This window comes from Phoxinus phoxinus (assembly GCF_949152265.1).
Source record: "Phoxinus phoxinus genome assembly, chromosome: 1".
NCBI lineage: Eukaryota > Metazoa > Chordata > Actinopteri > Cypriniformes > Leuciscidae > Phoxinus > Phoxinus phoxinus.
The window spans coordinates 9,800,023-9,823,288 of record NC_136876.1 but is presented as its reverse complement, the minus strand read 5'-3'; the positions used below and the strand labels follow the sequence as shown (position 1 = coordinate 9,823,288).

The 23,266-nt window shown below is 38.1% G+C and overlaps 2 protein-coding genes across 4 annotated transcripts in view; one reads left to right on the top strand and one right to left on the bottom strand.

The window, feature by feature from the left end:
- Positions 1-23,266, bottom strand: part of LOC307000367 (uncharacterized protein) — a 214,432-nt gene that overhangs the window by 17,386 nt on the left and 173,780 nt on the right. The window contains exon 1 of one of the 3 annotated variants that reach the window (XM_079615922.1): positions 5,043-5,131. The exons of 1 other annotated variant lie outside the window; for it this stretch is intronic. The gene's annotated coding sequence lies outside the window, so the exon portion shown is untranslated. Of the gene's footprint in view, positions 1-2,480; positions 2,529-5,042; positions 5,132-23,266 lie in introns of those variants that run through there. One more of the 3 variants, XM_079615921.1, reaches the window with a different exon arrangement.
- On the top strand, positions 5,203-11,973 carry LOC307000916 (uncharacterized protein). Its single transcript, XM_079616883.1, has 4 exons — positions 5,203-5,300; positions 7,520-7,695; positions 8,535-8,757; positions 10,302-11,973. The coding sequence occupies exons 3-4, from the start codon at positions 8,724-8,726 to the stop codon at positions 11,369-11,371; spliced, it is 1,104 nt and encodes a 367-aa protein (XP_079473009.1). The 5' UTR covers positions 5,203-5,300; positions 7,520-7,695; positions 8,535-8,723; the 3' UTR covers positions 11,372-11,973.

The window sequence follows — 23,266 nt, the reverse complement described above, 5'->3', positions numbered from 1 at the left end:
TCTCATTAGAGTCACAAATGATTTGCTCTTATCATCCGATCGTGGTTGTCTCTATCTATTGGTGTTACTCGATCTTAGTGCTGCATTTGACACTATCGACCACAACATCCTTTTAAATAGACTAGAAAATTATGTTGGCATTGGTGGAATTGCACTAGCATGGTTTAAATCACACTTATCTGACCATTATCAGTTTGTAGCAGTAAATGAAGAGATGTCTTATCGATCAAAAGTTCAGTATGGTGTACCACAAGGCTCAGTACTAGGACCGCTGCTGTTCACTCTGTACATGCTACCCTTAGGAGATATCATTAGGAAGCATGGCATTAGTTTTCACTGTTATGCTGATGATACTCAGTTTTATCAGGGCGTGAAGAAATATAGAGCTAACCAATTCACAAAATGAACGGAATGCATAGCTGATATAAACAACTGGATGACTAGCAATTTCCTACTACTTAATTCTGAAAAAACAGAGATTACAAAGCACTAAATGGTTTGGCTCCGCAGTACTTGAGCGAGCTCTTAAGATTATAATTAATGGACAAAAAATATCCACACGTAATAACCTAGAATACTGTCTAACACTTGATGGCTGCTCAGTTAAGTCTTCGTCGTCGGTTAGGAACCTGGGTGTGCTCTTTGATACCAATCTTTCATTTGAAAGTCACGTGTCTAGTATCTGTAAAACCGCATTTTTTCATCTTAAAAATATATCTAAATTACGCCATATGCTCTCATTGACAAATGCGGAACAATTAGTTCATGCGTTCATGACCTCAAGACTAGATTATTGTAATGCTCTACTGGGTGGTTCACCCTGCACGCTTAACAAACAAACTACAGCTAGTTCAAAACGCAGCAGCTTTTCTGTCAACTGCATTGGCTGCCTATTAAACTGAGTATACATTTTAAAATATTGCTGATTACTTACAAAGCACTAAATGGTTTAGCTCCGCAGTACTTGAGCGAGCTCTTAACGCATTATAGTCCTTCACGTCTATTGCGATCGCAAAATTCCGGTCAGTTAATAATATCCTAGAATATCAAAATCGACTGCTGGCGGTAGATCCTTTTCCTATTTAGAAACTAAAACTTTGGAACAATCTTCCTAACATTGTCTGGGAAGCAGACACACTCTGTCAGTTCAAATCTAGATTAAAGACACATCTCTTTGACCTAGCATTCACATAACACATTATAGACTTCTATAATTCAATGTTAGGCTGCATAGTTTAGATTAGCCGGGATCGGGAACACATCCCATAAATCCTGATGCACTTGGTACATCATAAGAAGGATGGCATCTACGCTAATTTTAGTCTTTCTGTTTATCCCGAGGTTTACCGCAGTCGCCGGATCCAGGCCGTATCCAGATCTGACGAAGGACCAGCGCCTGGACACGACGACACCGCAGTCCTGAAGTGTCAACTAGTCTCTCCCCTGTGAAGGCCTCCTTCCCTTTACCTATACAGATAAAACGTTGTTGGGATAATTCCGGTTCGTGTGGCTACGCAGACGCGACACATTTCTGTAGTATACATTTTTAAGGCCTAACAAGTAGTTTGTTGGAATTAGTGAAGAAGGTCTACACGCCTGCGCACATATATATTCAAACTCGCATACCTATCGCCCGAACACATGATGCGCATGTGCGCGCTGTCTGCGTTTTCGCAAATTCACTGTTACAGTAATTTCTATCATCACTGTAAAGCTGCTTTGAAACAATCCATACTGTTAAAAGCGCTATATAAATGAAGGCGACTTGACTTAAACTGTTAGGCAAGCACACACTATTGTAAATCCACACAAAATCACGTAAGGCAAAAAGTTTCTGCTGCACTGCTCTCTTGAGGTTGAAATTATTGGAGAGTTGTTAATAATGATAATAATTATATTTTAACATATCCATTGAAGAGCTGTTATGATCAAAATATTATTAAATGCTAATAATGATCATAATTATACTGTAAAAGGCAGACATTTCTGTTGTATGTTGTTAAAAACATCACGTTGTTTCAACGTACAGGGGCCTGTTTCAGAAAGGAGGTTAAGTGAAAACTCTGAGTATGTTAACCCTGAAATGAGGGAAACTCTGGGTTTTCCGTTTCAGAATGGGAGGTATATCAAACCCGAGAAAGCAGAGTAAGTCAAGCCCGTTTCTGAAAGAGGGGTAACTTATACTCCGAGTCAGTTACCATGGTAACTTACTCTGTGAACCTAACCTGGTCGGGAGCAGGTTTTCTTCGGTAAACCCAGAGTTTCTTGCGGTCTCCTCCCCTTTTTTAAAGAGGAAGCGGTGTTTAAACACCTCATTCATTCTTTCTGTACTTTTATTCATTGCTGTTTTTACTGTTGTTTTTTCAACAAAAAAAAATTATAAGATGAATATAACTCCTTAACTGGCAACTGAAAATACAGTAGATTAGAGTTACATCATGTAGTTCTAAACAAATTCAGAATTAAACTGTGGAATTTACTGAAAATCACTGCAGTGTGTTCATCTGTGCACCAGAAGTTGATGGACCCTGGGGGGTATATATTATAAATATATTATATTAATAATGTTATTATTAATAATGTTATATTAATAAACATTATCTTAAAGGGGTCATGACATGAGAAACCAAATTTGCCTTGATCTTTTGGTATATAAGAGGTCTTTGTACCATTAAAACGTCCTGCAAGTTTCATAGCTTAAGACTTCCTCCCCATTATAAACGAATCATTTATTTAATCAAGCTCTAAATACAGCTCGTTCTGGATCCATGGTAAGAAGTAACGTCACGGTACGAAGTGACGTACCAGCGTTTGCATATGACCGCCTCCAGGCACAAGACAACTACGCTTTAAGCGCAAGGCAACTACGCTCATTTCGTATCGTTGTCGCGCCTGCGCGCCTCACAAGTGTTCAGTCGACGGACAGCGAGTGGGTCTGTGTACAGGGAAATTACGATGCCACGCAGATGTGCTGTTCCTGGCTGTGGACAAACAACATCTTTGAATACGCTGCGAAAGATCCAGTCGTCAGGGAAAAATGGATGCACTTCATTTTTTGCGGACGTCTCAGTCACGGCAGTGTTAGTTTAAGCGTTTGTTCTATACATTTGAAGGATGACTGTTTTGAGCTTTGCCAGAAAACTGTTGCTCAAAGATAAGTCCGTGCCGACTATTCTGGGCTCAACAACGACGACGCAAACTGTAAGTAATGTATTTAAAACTTTAAACTACTTTTTAAATACGCTGAATCCTCTGGCTGGGGGCGTTAATAATTGCTGCATAGGCACTGACGTTAGCCAATCATAACAGTGGGCGTTAACACTGAACTCTTAAAGGGGAAACACCCCCAAAACAGACTGTTTGAATCAGAGGATGAGAAACAGGGTGGGAAAAGGTCATAAATCACTACATTTTAAAAGTTTTTTGTAAAAAAAAACTATAGTAATACTATAATTGCAGCTAAGGGAACATAATAATAAAATAAAAAAAACCATGTCATGACCCCTTTAATAATATTATATTAATATTTAACATTACCTCTGGCCTCTCTGTGGCAGCAGAAACTGTTTCTTCATCCCCATCATCCTGTGAAGATGAGCATTTGGTTGAGAACACTTTATAATAGGCCTACTATTTGTAAAAATTTCTGGTGTGTTGAGTATGCTACTTACAACTGCCTGGGGTTCTGTTGGGACAGGAGGCTCCAAAAGACAGATATTAGATATTATTATCAGAATCTGTTGGGACCAACGAAAAACCCAACCCAAAGTAAAATAAATGAAAATATCAAAAATACCCCATATAAAAAATAACATGTCAAATGTTTGTAAAGTCAGGTAGCCTACACCCATGATATGCTCAAGCCTTACCTGATTGAATTATGTTTTTATATTTCATTTTCAGCTGCTGCCACGTTCTTTTAATGCCTGCATGATTGCACCTATAGCCTACATGTAAATTAAAATTAGGTAGAATAACTGTTCTTCCAGTTTCACCTCTGATATTATAACAGTTGGGTAAGTTACTCTAAAATAGTTAGTAATTACTAACTACAAATGACATATTCAACAGTATAATTAGATTAATGTAATAATTACTATCTTTAGAAAGTATTGGTCAACTTATATTATTAATTACTAAGTCCCATATCAACCTCAACCACTTGAACAATACAAGGAGGAGAGACATGAAACTGCACTTCTAATGCTTTCAAATTAACAATATACAAGTGCATGAATTATTCTTGAATTGACCAAAGTGTGTAGAGGGAGAAGGTTACATTCAAAATATACCTTTTAAAAATGTCTGTTAAATCCACTATTGTTTTATGCTTCCGACAGTAGCTACATATTTCTTTCTGTACGTTGACATAAACAGTCCATTAGTGCTCACAGTTTCTACTTCTCCACTCCACATATGGTTGTTTTCCAACCATCCTAAACCAATAATATATTATATTAATTAATATATTTAATAGGCTATTTAAGGCTTTGAGGTTTGCTGTGCAATGAAATAATGCATGTTAGGTGATCACATGAACTGATTTAATATATGTATTTAACAACCTTTGAAACCATGTGCTGATGAATATATTATCATGTTCATTGATGTATTAGTCTTTCAAATACAATAAAATACAGGATGTGATTTATCAGCATAATTCTACTTTCTTGCTTCATTTAATTAAGTTCCTTTCACATTTAGTAGGCTAACTGAACTGGATTCACTTCAGTTCTAAATACACAGGTTTTTTGTATACAACAATACCGGCTGCGCGAGCATCCAAGAGGCAAGACCGCTAAATGTTATGACAAGTTCTGTAAAAGAACATTGTAATTAATGTAGATTTCGCATTGTTTGTAAATTCTTGTTGACTCAATAATAAACTGCAATTTCAAAGTTGGATCTGTTTGATTGTGTTTCATTTGCATCACATTATGTAAAACGTTAGTTGACTAGTAAGCTAAGTTAATAATGTTAGCCATCAGGTCTCTGAATGAAATTGTCCAATTAAGTTTGCGAATCATAAAAACCTGACATACCCTATGCTTTTAGGTTAGTTTACAGCACAACAGCTCCGCGTCATCTCTGCTTCTGTATATAGCCGTAAAGAGTGTTGCTTTCTTCCTCTTAGATGCGCGCGCATCTATGTGATGACGTTGCACAGTAGGCTGGCTAAGTAGTCCATGGGTGAATCTGCGTGGCCCTCATTGGCTGCGGTGGTGTCCCGTACGCGCGTGCGTTGGAAGCCGGCTCCCGCCGTCTCTCCCTCGTTGAGTTTCAGCGTCGAGTCTTCTGAGGTGAGGAGAGCAGTTCACGATATTTCTCATACACAAACATCACACAGTTTGATTAAGCGAGAGATTTCTGTATTGTTTTTATAGGACATACTTGTGCGTCTTTTCTGGCGTCTTCTCACTTAAATAATCATTTAGCGAGCATGAGGAGAATATGTTGTTCATTCAGACCTGAGCGATTTGTGTGTTGTTTGGGGGAGGGTCTCTATCCATAACTTACAGTGATGCAGAAATCTTGCATCACAATAAGTGATTGTCAAAACATTTTAGTATGTTTACAGATATTTCTGGTAAGCTATGTTTTTTATTTTATTGCTTGTCACAAATTTCACGATTTCAATTCAATGTGATTTGATTCAATATTGACTCATTTGGATAAATATTAGGTAGCATACACAAGATAGGTTAATTTTTCTCAAAAAAAAAAAAAAAAAAAAACTCACCTAATGCAGAGTCCTATCAGCTGGTAGTATTTAAGGTTAAAAATAATCACAATTAAATATAATACGGTTTTTTAAATTATTATAACAACTTTATTTAATGATATAAGTTAATATAATATACATATTTAGCAAAATACTCTCTATAGCTCTTTTTTTCTAGCCAACTAACATGCTATATGTTATGGTTTATTAAATGGCTTTCCTGAGGTAAATGTTATGTGACATCCCAGATAGCAGACCGATGTCGATTCAACGTTGATTTTTAGTTGTAAAGGTTAGTATCAATCATCAATCAAATTTCAACGTTGAATCAACAGTTACGTTCAATCAGAACGTTATTACACCGAAAATAAAACATCGATTCAACATTGAAATGCGGTTGAATGGCGTGTCTGACGTTGATTCAACGTTAATTCGATGAGCAAAACGATGTTGTTTCAATGTCACGAGAAACGTTGTTTCCACATTGATTCGATGTCAGTTTGCTATCTGGGATAATGGTTCTCCAGCTGTTTTATTGACCTCTTACTGCGGTTGAAAAACACTGATTGGTCAATATTATGTATGAGGAATATTCATTTCAGTAAGTTGTACTGTATCTTTCAACATTGTTCATTCGTGTTTATTTACTATTAGCTAGTATGGTGATCGGTTCACGTGCCGATTGAACTGAGGCTAGGGATCTGTGTCACGTCACATTTACAAGCGCCAAAACTGTATTTTTATTGTTTGAATTTCTTAATAAAATTGACAGAATCTGAGAGCAGAGATTTTTTTAATATCATAAGTAACCTGCTCTGTCTTGTCTGTCGGTCTCCGTGTCTTCTTTGCTTCGTGATTTGTCTGTGCGTGAGTAAATGGATGTGTGGCGTGAGAGCGTGTGAAAAGTGTCAATTGACCGTTCGCAAAGACCCGACAGTTACTGTCGCTATGTCCGACAAGCTACGCCGCTCTCACGCTACACACCATGTTCTCACGCAGTGAAAAATACATTGCAGAGCAGAGAGGACACTGACACCACGCTGATAGAGCAGGTTACTTTTTATATTAAACATATTAAACAAAGTCTCACCTTTCAAATTTGGTCATTTTTAAAAAATAAATTTAAACAATAAATACCGTTTTGTGTCTCTTTAATGTGTCTGTCAGATCGCTGTAGATCCTCAGTTAAAGCTGCTCGTAAACCGATCATCTCTTCCTTCTAGTTCAAGCATCAAATAAACATGAATAAACATCAGGAGGAATGTTGTTTTAACCGTGGAAAGACGTCAGTACACTCCGCTTCTCAAGTTCAAATCCTCCCCTGTTAATCTACTAACTCTCTTGGCTGCTTTGTCAGACAATATGGTGGATGGCGAAGTATGATTGGTCAGATCACCTGTCAATCAGGCTCCCTATGAAGGGTCGATTGTGTGAGTCGGCAGCCCTGCACATTACATTCTAACATTGTAACATTACAATCTAAAAAAACAAAATAATGTTTTTTTTAAAGAAATAGTTCAACTTACTAAACTCAAAATGAATATAAATAAATAAAAACTGATGTCATAAAAATACACGTCTTGCATTAGATTATTAATAAAGGTATATTTATATAGCGTACCTTCTATGGCTGCATCCATTGATTAGCAGACCATCACCTGCTGTTAGCATTCCATTGACTCCCATTCATTTTTTTATGTTCATGTTTTAGTTTTAATTTTTTTATGTTTATGTTTTCGTTTTCTACTCGCGCTCTGTAAGATTCGGAAGGGAATGATAATTTTTTTCTTGGCACAGATACTAGAAGACTTACAGCTGTCAGACAGGTTGCTCGCGTCACATCTGACACAACGCTGATTGGACTATATCCAGAGGCAGAACAACAGTGTCTGCTAGCGTAACTCTGTGGTTGAATGTGAATGTGCGTCGCCCGAATGAAGAAACAGCCCCTGGAATTGATCTCAAGTGTTGCTGTAAGCCATTTTTATGTTTTCCTTTATTTCTTTGTACATTTATCATTTACCGCACTATGCATCCTCTGTAAATGATAGATGCATAGTACCGTACCGCTAGCATAGCACCAACATTTATCTTTGGCAGATTACATCTATTCTACTTTACCAACACTTTATATTGCCCTTTATATTAATTATATTACACTTTATACTGTAGTTTCTGTAGATCTACACAAATCTGTAACATGTTAATGATGGAATTACTTACTGAATTAATTGTTATTATAAAGTCAAAGTTATTTGCCTGTAGAGGTTAACAAATATAGGTTAGGACTATTTATTTAATTATTTTGTTTTTTTATTGATGATTTATCTAAGTTATATTGTAAAAAAATAACAGTATTGTCTTTCAATACAATAGGCTGTATGCCTAGCTGTTTTACAGGCTTTTATCATTTATCCTGACTCAAATAATGTGTTTCTAACAGCAAACACTCAGAATAAAGTGAGATGATCTGCTGATGATCCTGAATGGCTTGTTGAATGAGTGTTGATAGTCTGAGGCTCATCAATATTAACAGATCTGCTGAAAACACTCTTTATTTCACGACAATAGTTCCTGTTTTCACCTCATTTATTATGCTGATGTCTTCAGATCTCCTGTAAATGGCCAGTTAAAGCTCATTTCATTGAGGGTATTTGTTGCTTACTATATGTAGCCTATGTTTATTTCTGTTTATGCTGTCAACTGCCTTTCTTACCATTATTTATATTTGGAACAATTTACATGTATTATATTCTGTTGTCCATGAGCAAAACAATAAACTCAGTAACTTATATATTTTAAATGTTGGCAGATCGGCTCCTCCCACAGCAGTCACATGGTCATTTCAGCTCCTCCCACTGTAATTCTCCAATAAATGCTGTAAATTCCCATCGGCTGCAAGTGAAGACGAGCATGAAAGCATCAGGAGGAGCTGAAATCTGCAGAGACTGAGTTTATTAAAGAGGACAGTGAGAACACGAGTGATCCAGAACCCTGCAGAATGAAACGCACTGAAGATCCTGAAGAACAAAGAGGTTGGTGTTTATTCTTCATTCATTCATGATGCTGGAGAACATTCATGTTAGAAATAGAATTTTCAAATATTCGATCTGTAATTATTATTCAAAAAATATGATTTTTAAACACATTTCCGATATTTCGATATACATTGCAGGCATGGACTACGTTTACGTTTAAATTTTTACTGCGTGATAAATATAAGCAGCACGGCACAACGGTTAATATGTTCATTGTCTCCAAATTGACCGTTCGCAAAAGACCCGCCCCTTTATTTATTGTTGTTGCTATGTCCAACAAGCTACACCACTCTCTCACGTGACACCATGTTCTCACGCAGTGAAAAATGCATCGCGGAGCAAAGAGCACACTGACAACGCGCCGACAGATAGGACAGAACAGGTTACTTTAGATGTGAAACAAAGTCTCAACTTTCAAATTTGGCAATTTTGTCAAGAAATGTAAACAAAACAAAAAAAACGTTTTGTGGCACTTATTTAAGAATAATATAATCAACCTATGTTAGCCTATAGCTTAAAGTTAAAGATATTAATAAGTTGACTTATTAACTTATGTTGACAGTGATTTCACATTTTTTGTATGAAGGCTAAATACAAATAAAATATTAACAATAATTTATTAGTACCATTTTTATTTCTAAAATAGTTTTATAGGAGGAGGTTTGAGACTTGGAATTTTTTTTTTTTTTTGAAGGTAGCCTACAGACATTAATTGTGGGCGTTCTTGGCAGTTTTTCCTGAGGCTTTTATAGTGTTCATATCGGTATCGGAATTATATCGTATCGACCGAAATTAAGAAATATTTTGTGATATAAATTTTGGCCATATCGTCCAGCCCTACATCAACACAATGAGAAATCACATGGAATCCAAACAGCAGTCGACTGAGGAAAGACCGCTGCCAATCACTGCATCACGACTGCAGGTAAGCGCAGTGTAGCGCGAGTGATCCGAGAGGATGACTTATCTAATAGCAAAATGATTTTGAGACACATTCTTTCTTTAAGTTTCGTTGAGGGAGAGGTTTAAGAACAGAAAACAAAAAGTGCTGTTAGAAACTCAGAACACCGTTATCTTTGTGTCTCTGAAACGTCTGTCGCGCAGCGCGTTCTCACTCGAGCATAAATTGCTGGCGCGCCCCTGCATGTGGATATTATTGTTTTTCTAAACATAAACGTGAAACAATATAAACACGATAACCATATGCGGACTCGAGTGTATGTGTACGTTCTGTACGATATCTCTGCTTTATTAGCCGTTTTTATCCGTTGGCGCTGCTTGAGCTTAAATCTGTTCTTTTATATTTTTTGTTTACACATAGGCCAACTGTTTAATGTTTTCAATTAAAAGAAAACTTTAACATATATTGTAAGCTTGTTGTGTATATTGCCTAATCGTAAGCTTGTTCAGAAATGGTGACAAAAAAAAAATATATATATCTTAAAAAAAGAACGTATTTTTCTTTAAAGGTCATTTAAATAAATGAATGTTCAATTTTTATGAGCCAGAATATTGAAAAATTAGTTTTTCTTTCATATCAGACCTGATGGAAGTGAAGGAGGAGAGTGAAGAACTGAGTGAAGTGGAGGAGAAACATCATGTCAAACCTGGAGAAAAACTTTTGAGTCGCTCAAAGAATGAAAATACATTTTTAAAGAAAAGAAAAGACAAGAAATCCTTCACCTGCATTCAGTGTGGAAAGAGTTTTGCACGCGAACAAACTCTTGAGATTCACATGAGGATCCACACCGGAGAGAAGCCGTTCACGTGTGATCAATGTGGAAAGAGTTTCACATACAAACAAACTCTTGAGCGTCACATGAGAGTTCACACTGGAGAGAAGCCGTTCACATGCTATCAATGTGGGAATAGTTTCAGTCAATCATCATACCTTGATGTTCACATGAGAATTCACACCGGAGAGAAGCCGTTCATGTGTGAACGGTGTGAAAAGACATTCTCAGACAAAAAAACTCTTAAGATTCACATGAGAGTTCATACAGGAGAGAAGCCACATGTATGCTATCAATGTGGGAATAGTTTCAGTCAATCAGCAAACCTTAAGAAACACATGATGATCCACACTGCAGAGAAGCCGTTCACATGCAATCAATGTGGGAATAGTTTCACACAATCATCACATCTTAATTTTCACATGAGGATCCACACCGGAGAGAAGCCGTTCGCATGTGATCAGTGCGGGAAAACATTTATCTGGGCATCAAACCTGAAGAGACACCGGACAGTTCATACAAAGGAGAAGCCGCATTCATGTTCTGTGTGTGGAAAGAGTTTTTCACTGCGGCAAACTTTACATAGACATCAGAAAACTCATACTGGTGTGAAAGAGTACATGTGCTTTGAGTGTGAAAAGACTTTTGCTTCAAAGATAAGTTTAAAAGTGCACGAGAGAGTGCACACTGGAGAAAAACCTTACAAGTGTTCACACTGCGACAAGAGATTCATTCAGTCAACAGATCTGAAAAGACATGAGAGGATCCACACTGGAGAAAAACCTTACAAGTGTTCACACTGCGACAAGAGATACAGTCATTCATCAAATCTGAAATCACACGAGAGGATCCACAGAAGAGAGAAACCGCACTTGTGATCAGTGTGGAAAGAGTTTATTTTTTAAAAGTCACCTGAAGATACACATGAGGATCCATACAGTGGAGAAACCAAATCATCACAGTAAGTAGTTCATCTTTATGTGCTGAGAAACAAAAGCTGCTTTTCCACCTTCGGAAAAGGTTTCAGTTGTGTTTCCACTTGAGCCTGGTACGGCACGGCACAATTACAAACCATTCTTGGCCCTGAAATGGTGAGAAATGATGCACAGCTCAGTGAACCGGGTAGCTCTGTGGACTTTTTCATCCCATCAAATAATGACTAAACCTCAAGCCAATAGACTTCGAGTATGAGATGTGATTTGTTGAATGTAGTGAACAACTACGCCCTTCACTGACCGTGACCGAGTTGCTTTTGAGTCTGAGTGTGAGAGACGTCTATTCGTTTGTGAATGAACTAAAAGAACCAGTGTATTTCATAAAAAAAAAATAAAAAAAAACAGTTGTTGAACCAAGTTCGCATTGCATTCGCTGGGGTGAATGTTGTCACGAAATGCCCTCAAGCGATGTATCAACTTTATTGATGTTGATCCACAGATGGTGAGAAGTACTGTTAATAAACATCCCCATTTTGGTGAACCGCAGTAACAGTGTCCTGGTCTGTCTCGTACACAACACGGAGAGAGAGAGAGAGAGAGAGAAACGTAACCGCGGTCAGCTGCAGACCAGTTACATTTACCAGTTACAAATCTTAAATCCTTCATTTTAAAATATGCTGTGCTATATCATATTCATGTCAGTTTCACTGTGTGCTGTATGTAAAATTAGCATTACCTTTTTTTTTTTTTTTTTTTTTTTTTTTTTTTTTAATGATTACCTGTGCCCTGTTACAGTGTTTACTTCCTTTTTATTCACATAGTCATATATATTTAAACAATTACTTTATTTGTGGGGAAAAAATAACTGTAATATGATTGCAGATTCAAGAAGTTGCCATCTAAAGTATAATAATGTTTCTTTTAAAGATTTGTTTTCTAATTTATTTCTAATTTATTAAATATTGAACGCGCTCATTACCTCAAAAGCAAAGCGCCGCCAAGCTTTATCAGTCCTCTGCTGTCGTCGAGTTTGGAAGACACGCTGTGAGATTATTGGATTTACATCAGAAGAAGAAGAAGAACGCGATTTGAAGACAAGAAAGATTTTAAGGTAAGACATAATTCTGAATTATATTAGTTAGTGTTATTGTTGCATAAACTTCACATTGCCATTGAACTGTTGCTCGATGCTTCAGTAAATGTTCCCTGCACGCGCTGTGAGTGTATTCCCAAAATCATGCAGCCCTAGTTTCTCTTGATATCAGCAATGTTCACAGGTTTTTATTTTTTTAGGTACCAGTCCTGCTGACTTCAACCTGAGCATGAGGAGGTAAAGTGAAAAATCAAACATCTTGGAAATGACAGGTATGTACTATGTTTCAGGAATGGCACAAAGGTGTGTGACTGGTTAAGTCTCTGTCTTTAGTTCAGTGTGTTAAATAATGTGCATTTTTTTGCCATTTGTTGTGTATCTTTGGATTATGTTGTCAAAAAGCCATTCTTTTTTAAATCTCTTCATTCTTTTTTAAATCTCCTCATTCTTTGTGCAAGGTAATGTAATGATAGTGCCTGAGCTCCTAATAGGGCCATTATGGGAGGGTCTTTGTCTTTCTCAGGTGTGAAACGCTCAATATTCATGGTGGTTTACGCCTACTCGCATAAAGCTTTCTTACACAAGACATGTCTTACAAATTTTAAATCAATATATTGTCTTATCTGAATGAGTATTCAGGATGATTTTCACATAGTTTTGGAGCAAATATTCTAGGCTACGTGATAGAATTTTCAAAAGTCTTGTGAAGAAATAATCAGTTTGGGTTTCATGACCTTATTTCAGTGACTTTTTTTTGTTGTTGTCATTTTCACAAACCACGCATATGTTATTATCTTAAAACTACAACATTTTACATACATACTGCTGACATATTATTGTAGCAGAGTTTGTGCTGAATACAGTGTAATAAGACTTAAGCGATGAAAATGTCACAAGTAACAGAAATAAGCGCAAATGTTAGAGCATGTCAGAACACCTCCAGGAGCCAGAAAACCCCTCAGACCCCAGAGGGTTAATTCAGAGAAGAAGAAAAAAGAGAACAGCAGGCAAGTATAGTTATACACACATACATACAAATAAAAAAATAAAGATGTAGTTGTCTCCTTAAAATATTCCAGAAAAGGGCTCCAGACTTTCAGAAAGAGTTTTGGCTTTTATTTTATTGCGAAGCGAATCTTTTCCATCCTGAGAGCATACAAAAGGTAAAAAACCCATTGGCGGTAAGAAGGGGGAGCTGTTGCCTTCCAATTCATAAGAATAAGCCGCCTAGCCAGTTGAGTTGCAAAGGCTACACTGTCAGCCTGCAATGTGTTTAAGCGAACAAATTCTGGCAAGATACCAAACAATACTGTTAAGGGGTTGGGGTCTTTTGGTAAAGAAAAAATAACAGAAAAGCACCTGAAGACTTTCCCCCAAAAATCTGATAATCTTGAACAAAACCAGAAAGAATGTGATAGTGTGGCTGGTTCGGTTGTGCAGCGAAGGCAGGTTGGGTCAAGATCAGGGAATATTTTGCTCAATTTAGTTCTAGACCAATGGACTATGTGCACTACCTTGAATTGAATGAGGGTGTGCCTAGCATTTATAGAAGATGAGTGTATTCGGACGAGAATTAGATCCCAAATATTTTCCTCCAACGTCAAATTCAATTCCTCCTCCCAAAGAGCCTTCAGTGGATGCATTGAGGGGGACTGTCTTCTATTGATTATAGTATAGATTTTAGAAATAACACCTTCAGAGATGTATGAAGGTCTTGTTAGAAGAAGCAGTTGAACAGCAGGAGAGATCATCAGTCTGTGAGTGTTTACTTTTCTCAGTAGATTTTAGCGCGGTTCTTTGTTGTTAGGAAACTTTTTGTTTACTGTGTTTTACTCTGGTAAAACGCGAGGCCACGCGGCCTTTGTTTGTGTGTCGTGACTTTTGTTTTCGCTTGGCTAAAGAGTAGGGCGTGGCCTGCTGTATTCAACAACAAGGTATTAGGCGTATATAAATAGGTTTGTGCACCGCGGTCGCGGCAGCTGTGGTGTGAAGTCCTCATCGTGTGAAGACAGAGTGTAAAGACCAACAACTCTACCTGTGTGACGACACCGTCAAGGCACTTGGGTATTAATTTCTCGTTATTTGTTTTATCATCTTGTTGTTTCCTCTCTTTTCTACTCAACTTTCAACTGATCTTTCTGTTTGTGAGCTCTCTTACACCATGTGTTTTCTAATCCCTACTATTACTAACATGCGTAAATCCAATATCACTCGTTGGAGGCAGTAGAATCCTAACAACCTGCGTACCCTTCCGATGTCTTCTAGTACTATTTTCTCTTTTCCTATTGGTCTCTGGAATTGCCAGTCCGCGTTAAACAAAGCTGATTTCATTACATCTATTTCTAGTCATTCGGGTCTCAGCCTTTTGGCCCTGACTGAGACCTGGATCAGACCAAAGGACACTGCCACACCTGCTGCCCTCTCCACTAACTTTCTCACACACCCCTCGCCTGACTGGAAGGGGTGGAGGTACTGGTCTGCTCATCTCAAACGATTGGAAATTTAATAATTTACCACCTCTGTGTAACAACAGCTCATTTGAATCACATTGTATTTCCATCACTAGTCCTATAAAATCCATTGTGTAGTTATAGATCATCCCACAGGGTAGCATGGCAGTTTCTTAGAGGAGCTTGATGTGCTACTCTCATCCTTCCCCGAGGATGGTACTCCTCTCATAGTCCTTGGAGATTTCAACATCCACCTGGAAAAACTCAAGCTGCTGATTTCCACACTCTGCTTGCCTCATTCGACCTCAAACGAGTATCGACTGCGGCTACTCACAAATCAGGTAACAAATTGGACCTTATTTACACAAGCTACTGCTCCACTGACCATACTCTAGTCACTCCACTTCACACCTCAGATCACTTCCTCCTCACTCTCAACCTCAACCTGCCTCAGAACACAACATGCACTCCTCCACAGGTTTTTTTTCGGTGGAACCTACGCTCACTCTCACCCTCTTGTCTATCCTCTGTGATCTCATCCACACTTCCTCCACCAGACCAGCTCTCAGCACTAGATACTAACAATGCAACTGATACTCTTTTCTCCACTTTAACATCCTGCTTCGACAACCTCTGCCCCCTTTCCTCCAGGCCAGCCCGCGCCACGCCATCTGCCCCCTGGTTATCTGATGTTCTCCGTGAACATCGTGCTAAACTCAGGGGTGCAGAGAGGAAGTGGCGCAAATCCAAATATCATACTGACCTTGGTCTTTATCAATCCCTCCTCTTTTCCTTCTCTGCTAATATATCTACTGCTAAAATTACTTACTATCACAACAAAATTAACAATTCTTCTGACTCTCGCATGCTTTTCAAAACCTTTTCCTCTCTTCTTAACCCTCCCTCTTCCTCCTCCTCCTCCTGCGCCATCAACCCAAACAGCTGACAATTTTGCCACATTCTTCATAAATAAAACAACCACCATCAGCGGACAATTTACCAATCCACAAGCTGACACACACATTTTACCAGCTAACACACACATTCTACCCTCCTTCTCCTTGCTTTCAGAGACAGAAGTCTCAAAACTCCTCCTTTTCAATCGCCCTACTATCTGTCCGCTTGATCCTATTCCCACTAACCTACTTCAAGTTATTTCTTGCTCGATTATACCCGCACTCACACACATCATAAACACGCTGTGTACGTTTCCCACTGCATTCAAGCAGGGTCGGGTAACCCCACTGCTTAAGAAACCCACTCTAAATGCAGCACATCTAGAAAATTACAGACCGGTATCCCTTCTTCCATTCGTCGCAAAAACACTTGAACGAGTTGTTTTCAACCAGATCTCCCCCTTTCTTACGCAGAACAACCTCTTGGACAACAATCAGTCTGGCTTCAAAAGTGGACAGTCAAGTGAGAATGCTCTGCTCTCAGTAATTGAAGCTCTGAGACTGGCAAGAGCAGCTTCCAAGTCCTCAGTTCTCATCCTGCTGGATCTGTCTGCTGATCCTTTGACACAGTTAACCACCAGATCCTCCTGTCAATCCTAAAGATGAAGGGCATCTCGGGAACTGCACTCCTGTGGTTCAAGTCTTATCTCTAGGGTAGGTACTTTAGGGTGTCGTGGAGGGGTGAGTTGTCTAAGACCCAACATCTAGCTACTGGTGTGCCTCAGGGCTCAGTGCTTGGGCCACTTCTCTTCTCCATCTACACGACATCACTAGGATCTGTGATTCAGAAACATGGCTTTTCCTATCACTGCTACGCTGATGACACACAACTCTACCTCTCATTCCAGCCTGATGATCCGACGGTAGCCGCTCGCATCTCAGCCTGCCTGACAGACATTTATGGCTGGATGAAGGACCACCACCTTCAACTAAACCTTGCGAAGACAGAGCTACTTGTAATCCCGGCTAACCCAGCACTTCATCACAACTTCACGATTCAGCTAGGCTCGTCATCCATAACTCCGTCAAGATCAGCCAGGAACCTTGGAGTTGTAATTGATGACCAATTGAACTTCACAGACCACATTGCTAGCACTGCCCGGTAATGCAGATTTGCCTTGTACAACATCAGAAGGATCAGGCCTTTCCTATCAGAGCATGCTACACAGCTCCTTGTTCAGGCGCTTGTTCTATCCAGACTGCTGGTCTGTTCTACCCAGCTTTCACCTTCAAACCTCTGCAACTGATCCAGAATGCTGCAGCTAGAGTGGTCTTCAACGAGCCGAAGAGAGCACACGTCACTCCTCTCCTCACAAAATTGCACTGGTTGCCAGTTGCCGCTCGCATCAAATTCAAGTCACTGACGTTTGCCTACAGAACAACCACTTGCTCTGCTCCCTTGTACCTTAATTCATTACTTCAGACTTATGTGCCATCCAGAAACTTACGCTCTGCAAGCGAGCAGCGTCTTGTGGTGCCATCTCAAAGAGGCACAAAATCTCTTTCTCGGACCTTTACCATGACTGTTCCCTGCTGGTGGAATGATCTGCCTAACTCAACCAGAGCTGCTGAGTCCGTATACATTTTTAAGAAACTGCTGAAGACGTATCTTTTTCGGCAGCACTTGATCCAGTAATACTAACACTTTCTCCACTATTCTATCTTAAAAAAAAGAAAAGAAAAAAAAAGGTACTGCATTAGATTGAACTGTGAAGGGTCATAGTACTTGCATACTGTTGTCCTACTGTTAGTTTGAATGCTTCTATTGTTCTCATTTGTAAGTCGCTTTGGATAAAAGCGTCTGCTAAATTAATAAATTAAAGTAAATGTAATATATCTAGTATATTTTTAGTTAGCAAAAAGGGAAATTTTGGAAACTGCTTACGAATAAAATTCCGTATCTGAAAGTATCTAAATAGGTGGGAGCTGGGTAAGTCAAATTGTTCTTGAAGTTGCGTAAAGGATGCAAAATTGTTATTTATGTATAGTTGACCAACTGTAGATAGGCCATGTTCCCTCCAAATGTTAAAAGTCCCATCCATCAAAGACGCTGGAAATTATGTATTGCAAACAACAGGTGCTATATAGGACAAGGGTCTTTAAGGTCTAATGCTAAACATAATTGAGACCAAATCCTTAATGAATGTTTAACAACTTTTTTTTTTTTTTTTTTTTTTTTACCAAAGTAGTATGCTTAAAGGGAATTGGTACACACAAGAGGCAGCTTCCAATATTACCCACTGAGACTTCTTTAATTGCAAATCCTGCTGCACCCAATATAACAGATTCCTAATGTTTTCTGCCCAATAATAGGTTTGAAAATTTGACAGAGCCAGGCCACCCAAACACTTTGGTTTCAGAAGATGACTTTGATTAATTCGCTTTGACTTATTCCATATGAAAGAAGAAATATTTCTTAGCAAAACTGTGAGAAGACATTGGAAAAGATATAAAAATTTAGGAAGTACATTTTGATAATATTCACCCTTCCTTTCAGAAAAAGAGGGAGGCATTTCTAGGACACGCAGAGAGACTTAAAATAATTATAAAGAGGACTAATTTTGGCTTTGAACAGATCAGAGAATTTACGAGTCACCTGAATTCCCAAGTATTTAAAACTATTTCTGACAACCTTGATTCGAAAATTCAAATATGCAATCTGAAGGGAAGATGAGTTTAATGGGAAGAGTTCATATCTTCAAATTCTTTATCCACTCACGCATTTAACACACAACAGAACACACTATTCACCTTATTCCGCCCCGTCCACTTTTAACATTCCGCGCTTCCGCATTTTGTCATCCGACTTCCGCTAAACTGGCACGGCACATCCGGTAGCTAGTACAGTAGTTAAAAGATTGTTTATAGCTAGCAAAAACTTAAGCGAAATGACAAATAACGTTAATACTGTATATGTTTTAAATTAGGAGCACGGAGAAAACTTTGTACGAAGATCAGATGGTCTCATATTGTCCCACCCATCGTCATTGTTAACGTGGGTAGATGATATGAAGAAGTGGCCAGAGGTAACCTATGGGGACATATTTAACTACTTTGTCCTGTCAGAAGGATTTGATGGAGCAGCAATGAAAAATGATAAAAGTACTGAATCCTATCAATATTTACATAGTGGGAAAGTGGGTCGTGTACTCCTACACAGTGAAGGTGATTTTGTCTTTTTAAAAGCAAATGTGCACCCCAGTCAGTCGAGCAGTCCAACCCTCTCTGCGTGGGTGCTAGTTAGTAAACAGGGATCAGTGGAGACTACTGGATGTTCGTGCATCGCTGGTTTGGGAAGGTCCTGTAGCCACACAGCCTCTATATTATGGAAGGTAAGACTATCACACACATTATTAGTATTTATTATTATATCTTGTAACGTTCGTGTTGTTAACATAAGAATGTTATAATTGTATATATTTAAGTATATTAACATGTGTTTGTGACATCTGACAGCTGATGACCATCGGCAGGCTAAGTATTTTGTCAAATCTCTTAATTATACATTGGAGTAAGGTAAGTGAATGGAGTCCAGGTAAGTACAGTGCATGGATAATTATTATGCAATTTAATTTTCTGATGGCACATTAGACCATTTCCAAACCATATCAATCTTAACTACTAATTGTGTATATTAGATGTACATAATTATTAAGCAGGTTTTCTTTATGCACATCTGAATAAAAGGTGTTTTTTACTTCCAGTCTTAATGAACAATTATATGTCAGATAAAAAAGAATTAAATACAAAATGAATGCTAATTATTAAGATTGATGTGGTTTGGAATTGGTAAAATATGCTCGGAAAGCAATATGCATGCACTGAATATGCAAATGTTAAGGTAAAGGTAAATTTAGTAGGCCTACATGTACAAGTGTAACATTAAAGGTTCTCTAAGTGATCCTGGGTGACGTCACTTCTTGTTGACGTTCAAACTATTGTCAAACAAAACGGAGGCTAGACCCTCCCTCCTCCTCATCCGCGCACTAACCCCCAAACCCCACCCCCCAAATCCTTCTTGTCGGTTATTGGCTGGAACACTGTTTGTTATGTTTCGTGGTGCGGGTTAGTCCAGTTTGTTTTTGTTGCTGTTTGTGGAGCCTGGGGTGTCTACAGAGGCCATATTTTTAAATAAGACAACAGTGAAAGTTTTGAAATATCTTTTATTAGTGCATATGTTTGGTCTCAGGTGGAAAATGCTGTGTCCAGTGGGCTCACTGGCATTGCCTGCACAGATGAGCAGCGCCTCAGGAACCTCTGCCCGAAGCGGTTAATGGATATTACCTTTTCCCACCACCGAGCCACTGCATATTTTAATATGAAGATGATTTGTGTAATAAATCACTAGTTTGGTCATGAAACTCTAGATGGCACAGACTTGACATGTAATCTGTAAGCAATCACACCATTTCCAACACCTTTCTAACATTAACAGAGGAAGAATCTCGTCTCTGTATTCTTGATAAGCACCAGAGCAAAAACAAGTTAAAAAACATGAAAATACTGTTTTACGTTTTATCTTCACCATAATAAGCAGTGTCAGAAATAGAAAGTTGCACAGCGGTGCTATGTATATTGCTTTATTTCTGCATGTTTTGACATGAGCGCCACCTACTGCCAGAGAGTGATTTTGCATTGCTCTGAACCGACAAATCACATGTCAAAATCAGACAGATTTTTTTATATCACACATTCATGTTGGGTTGAACAGGAGTTAATGAAACCAATCAATCAACAAAATGTCCGTTGCTCATCGTGGCTGTTCAGAAACTAATAAATAAATGAGGCATTAGCCGCGTTTCCACTGTCAGGCCAGTGCGAGCCAGGGCTTTAAACGGGCCGTGGCCCGTAGCACTGGGCCCAAAATCTGCTGTGTTTCCACTGCCGGGGAAAACAGCGCTTCACTAAAACACGCCCGTAATATGACTCTTTGGAGTACGTCACACACAGATATCATTTCACCAACAAATGGAAGTTTTATCAGAAAACTAATCCGAAAGAAATCATTAGAAACAGCGTGATTGTAAAACAAACGTGATAAAAGCGACCGTTTGCTGGCATTTTTGTTGTTTAGCCTACTTGAATATTTAAAACCTAAGCATCAATGTTTTACCACAGGTTTGTGATACATTGATCATACTGAATTTATTTGTGTCAAAAATTGCATATTAGTCACAGAAATAAGTGGTTTAGCCTCCTGTTCCATATAAGGTCTATTTCACAAAAGAAAGAAGACACAATTAATTCCTTTGTCGTGTCTGTTTCTGTTTATTTGACACAGACTTATCACATTTAGAATGAAGAGATGAGACGTACTGATAGATAGCCTAAAATAAACACATGATTGTGATAGCCTTTATGATTTGTCTGATTTCTTCAAGCGTTCATATTTACTATGGTAATGGTTAGCGTGCATAGTCTTTTGCATCGCGTAAATATTTCTACCTTATACACGCTGATCAGAATCCACATCGGATAACAAACAGAAGCCATTCAAACATGAAAGTGAGTTTTGAGGTAAATTATTTTAAAAGTCTATAATGGTGACCGAGTCATCCGGCGCTGGCGTAGGGCTGGGTATTGTTCAAAATCTTTCGATCCGGTGCCAATTTCGATACCTCAGTTTCGATACCGGTTCCTAACGATACTTTTTTCGATACCAATTTTATGAAATCCATTTTAACAAGATTACATAACACATAAAAACTTTGGTTTTAATTTTTCAGTTTGACTCATGCTCCTTAGCCAGTGCACAGTGGACTGTGATGTCAAAGCTGAATTTTCAAAATCATTACTTCGGTGTCACATGACCCTTCAGAAATATGAAAACAGTTTGCTGCTTAATATTTTGGAAACTATGATACATTTTTTTCATGATTCTTTGATGATAAAAAAAAAATTCAAAAGAAAAGCATTTATTTAAAAACGAAATGTTTTGTAACATTACACATGTTTTAATCTCATAATTGATAACTTTAATGCATCCTTACTGAAAAAAAATTCGGACTAACCAACACATTTTTGAACGGCGGTGTACATTCAGTAGGTTATTATTTATTGCAATATAAACACTGGAATGATCAACAAGGTATCTCTTCATTTACCAGTCGAAGACGGAGCAATTTTCTGCTCTTATGTTTACTCCGTGCACTGTCAAGGTCTTCATCATATTTGTCTCATTTCAGATGTTGAGACTGACTGAATCTCTTGTCACAGTGTGAACACTTGTAAGGTTTTTCTCCAGTGTGAATCCTCTGGTGCCGTTTTAAATGTTCAGCTGTAGTCAGTGTTGGGGCTAGTTACTCAAAAAAGTAATATATTACATATTACTCTCAAAAATAGTAATGCCTTACTTTACTTTATTACTCCCTGGAGAAAGTAACTAGTTATATTACTAGTTAAGTTTTTTCTTCTTAATTACTTTATAATTGCCTGATTGCCTCCCGCAATCAGATGCGGGAGAACATACAAAGGAGGAGTGTTCTTAAGGGTCTTTATTACGCCAACAACAGACTGGCACTGTCTAGCACAAATAAACAACTGTACTTGTGCAATCAAGTACAAAAAAACAAGTATTAATTTCCTCAATGTTTAACAAACACCGTCTGGTGCAAACAATCAATAAATTTGATTGTCAATTTATCCCATACGGAAATGTTAAATTATTATTATATATGCCAAACTATTTACTATTTAACTATTTATTTCAAGTCTACAGATCAAGTCTACATATCCACATTTCATTTTCGAATCTTTTATAAATAAAATGTATTATTTATTATTATTTTACCTCTTCTTGACCAGCTTATAAAAACAAAACAAATACTACACAAATTCTATTTGAAAACTGATAATTATATATATGTGACATGTATGTAAAAAAACACTATTATACATACATAAAATATATGGGCTGGTTTTATATGTCAATTGTTCCATTTTCTTTTAGGTTTTATATATGGGCATATATATGGTATATATTTTATATATGTGGATATATTTCATATATGTACATATATTACATTTCCGTATGGGATAACAAGTCCAAACTTTTTGCTGCTTGTGGGGCTGCTCGTTCATGTCACTCTGTCGCTTCGCAACGAGCTTGATGTGTCCGTGCTGTCGGAGGGCGTTACAAGCGGTGGAGAGCAGATTTCTCCCCGGGCAGAGTGTGCACTTCACCGTCAAGTTATTTTCCTTCCGTTGAACATATTCAAAATAATTACTGAATCTCCACCCGTCGAAACTAGCTTTCTGTTGCTGTGAACCTTCCTCTGAAAAGAGCTTGCCGTTGTTGACGCTTCCATTTCCCCCATCTGTCTTTGAGGGTGCCGCTCTG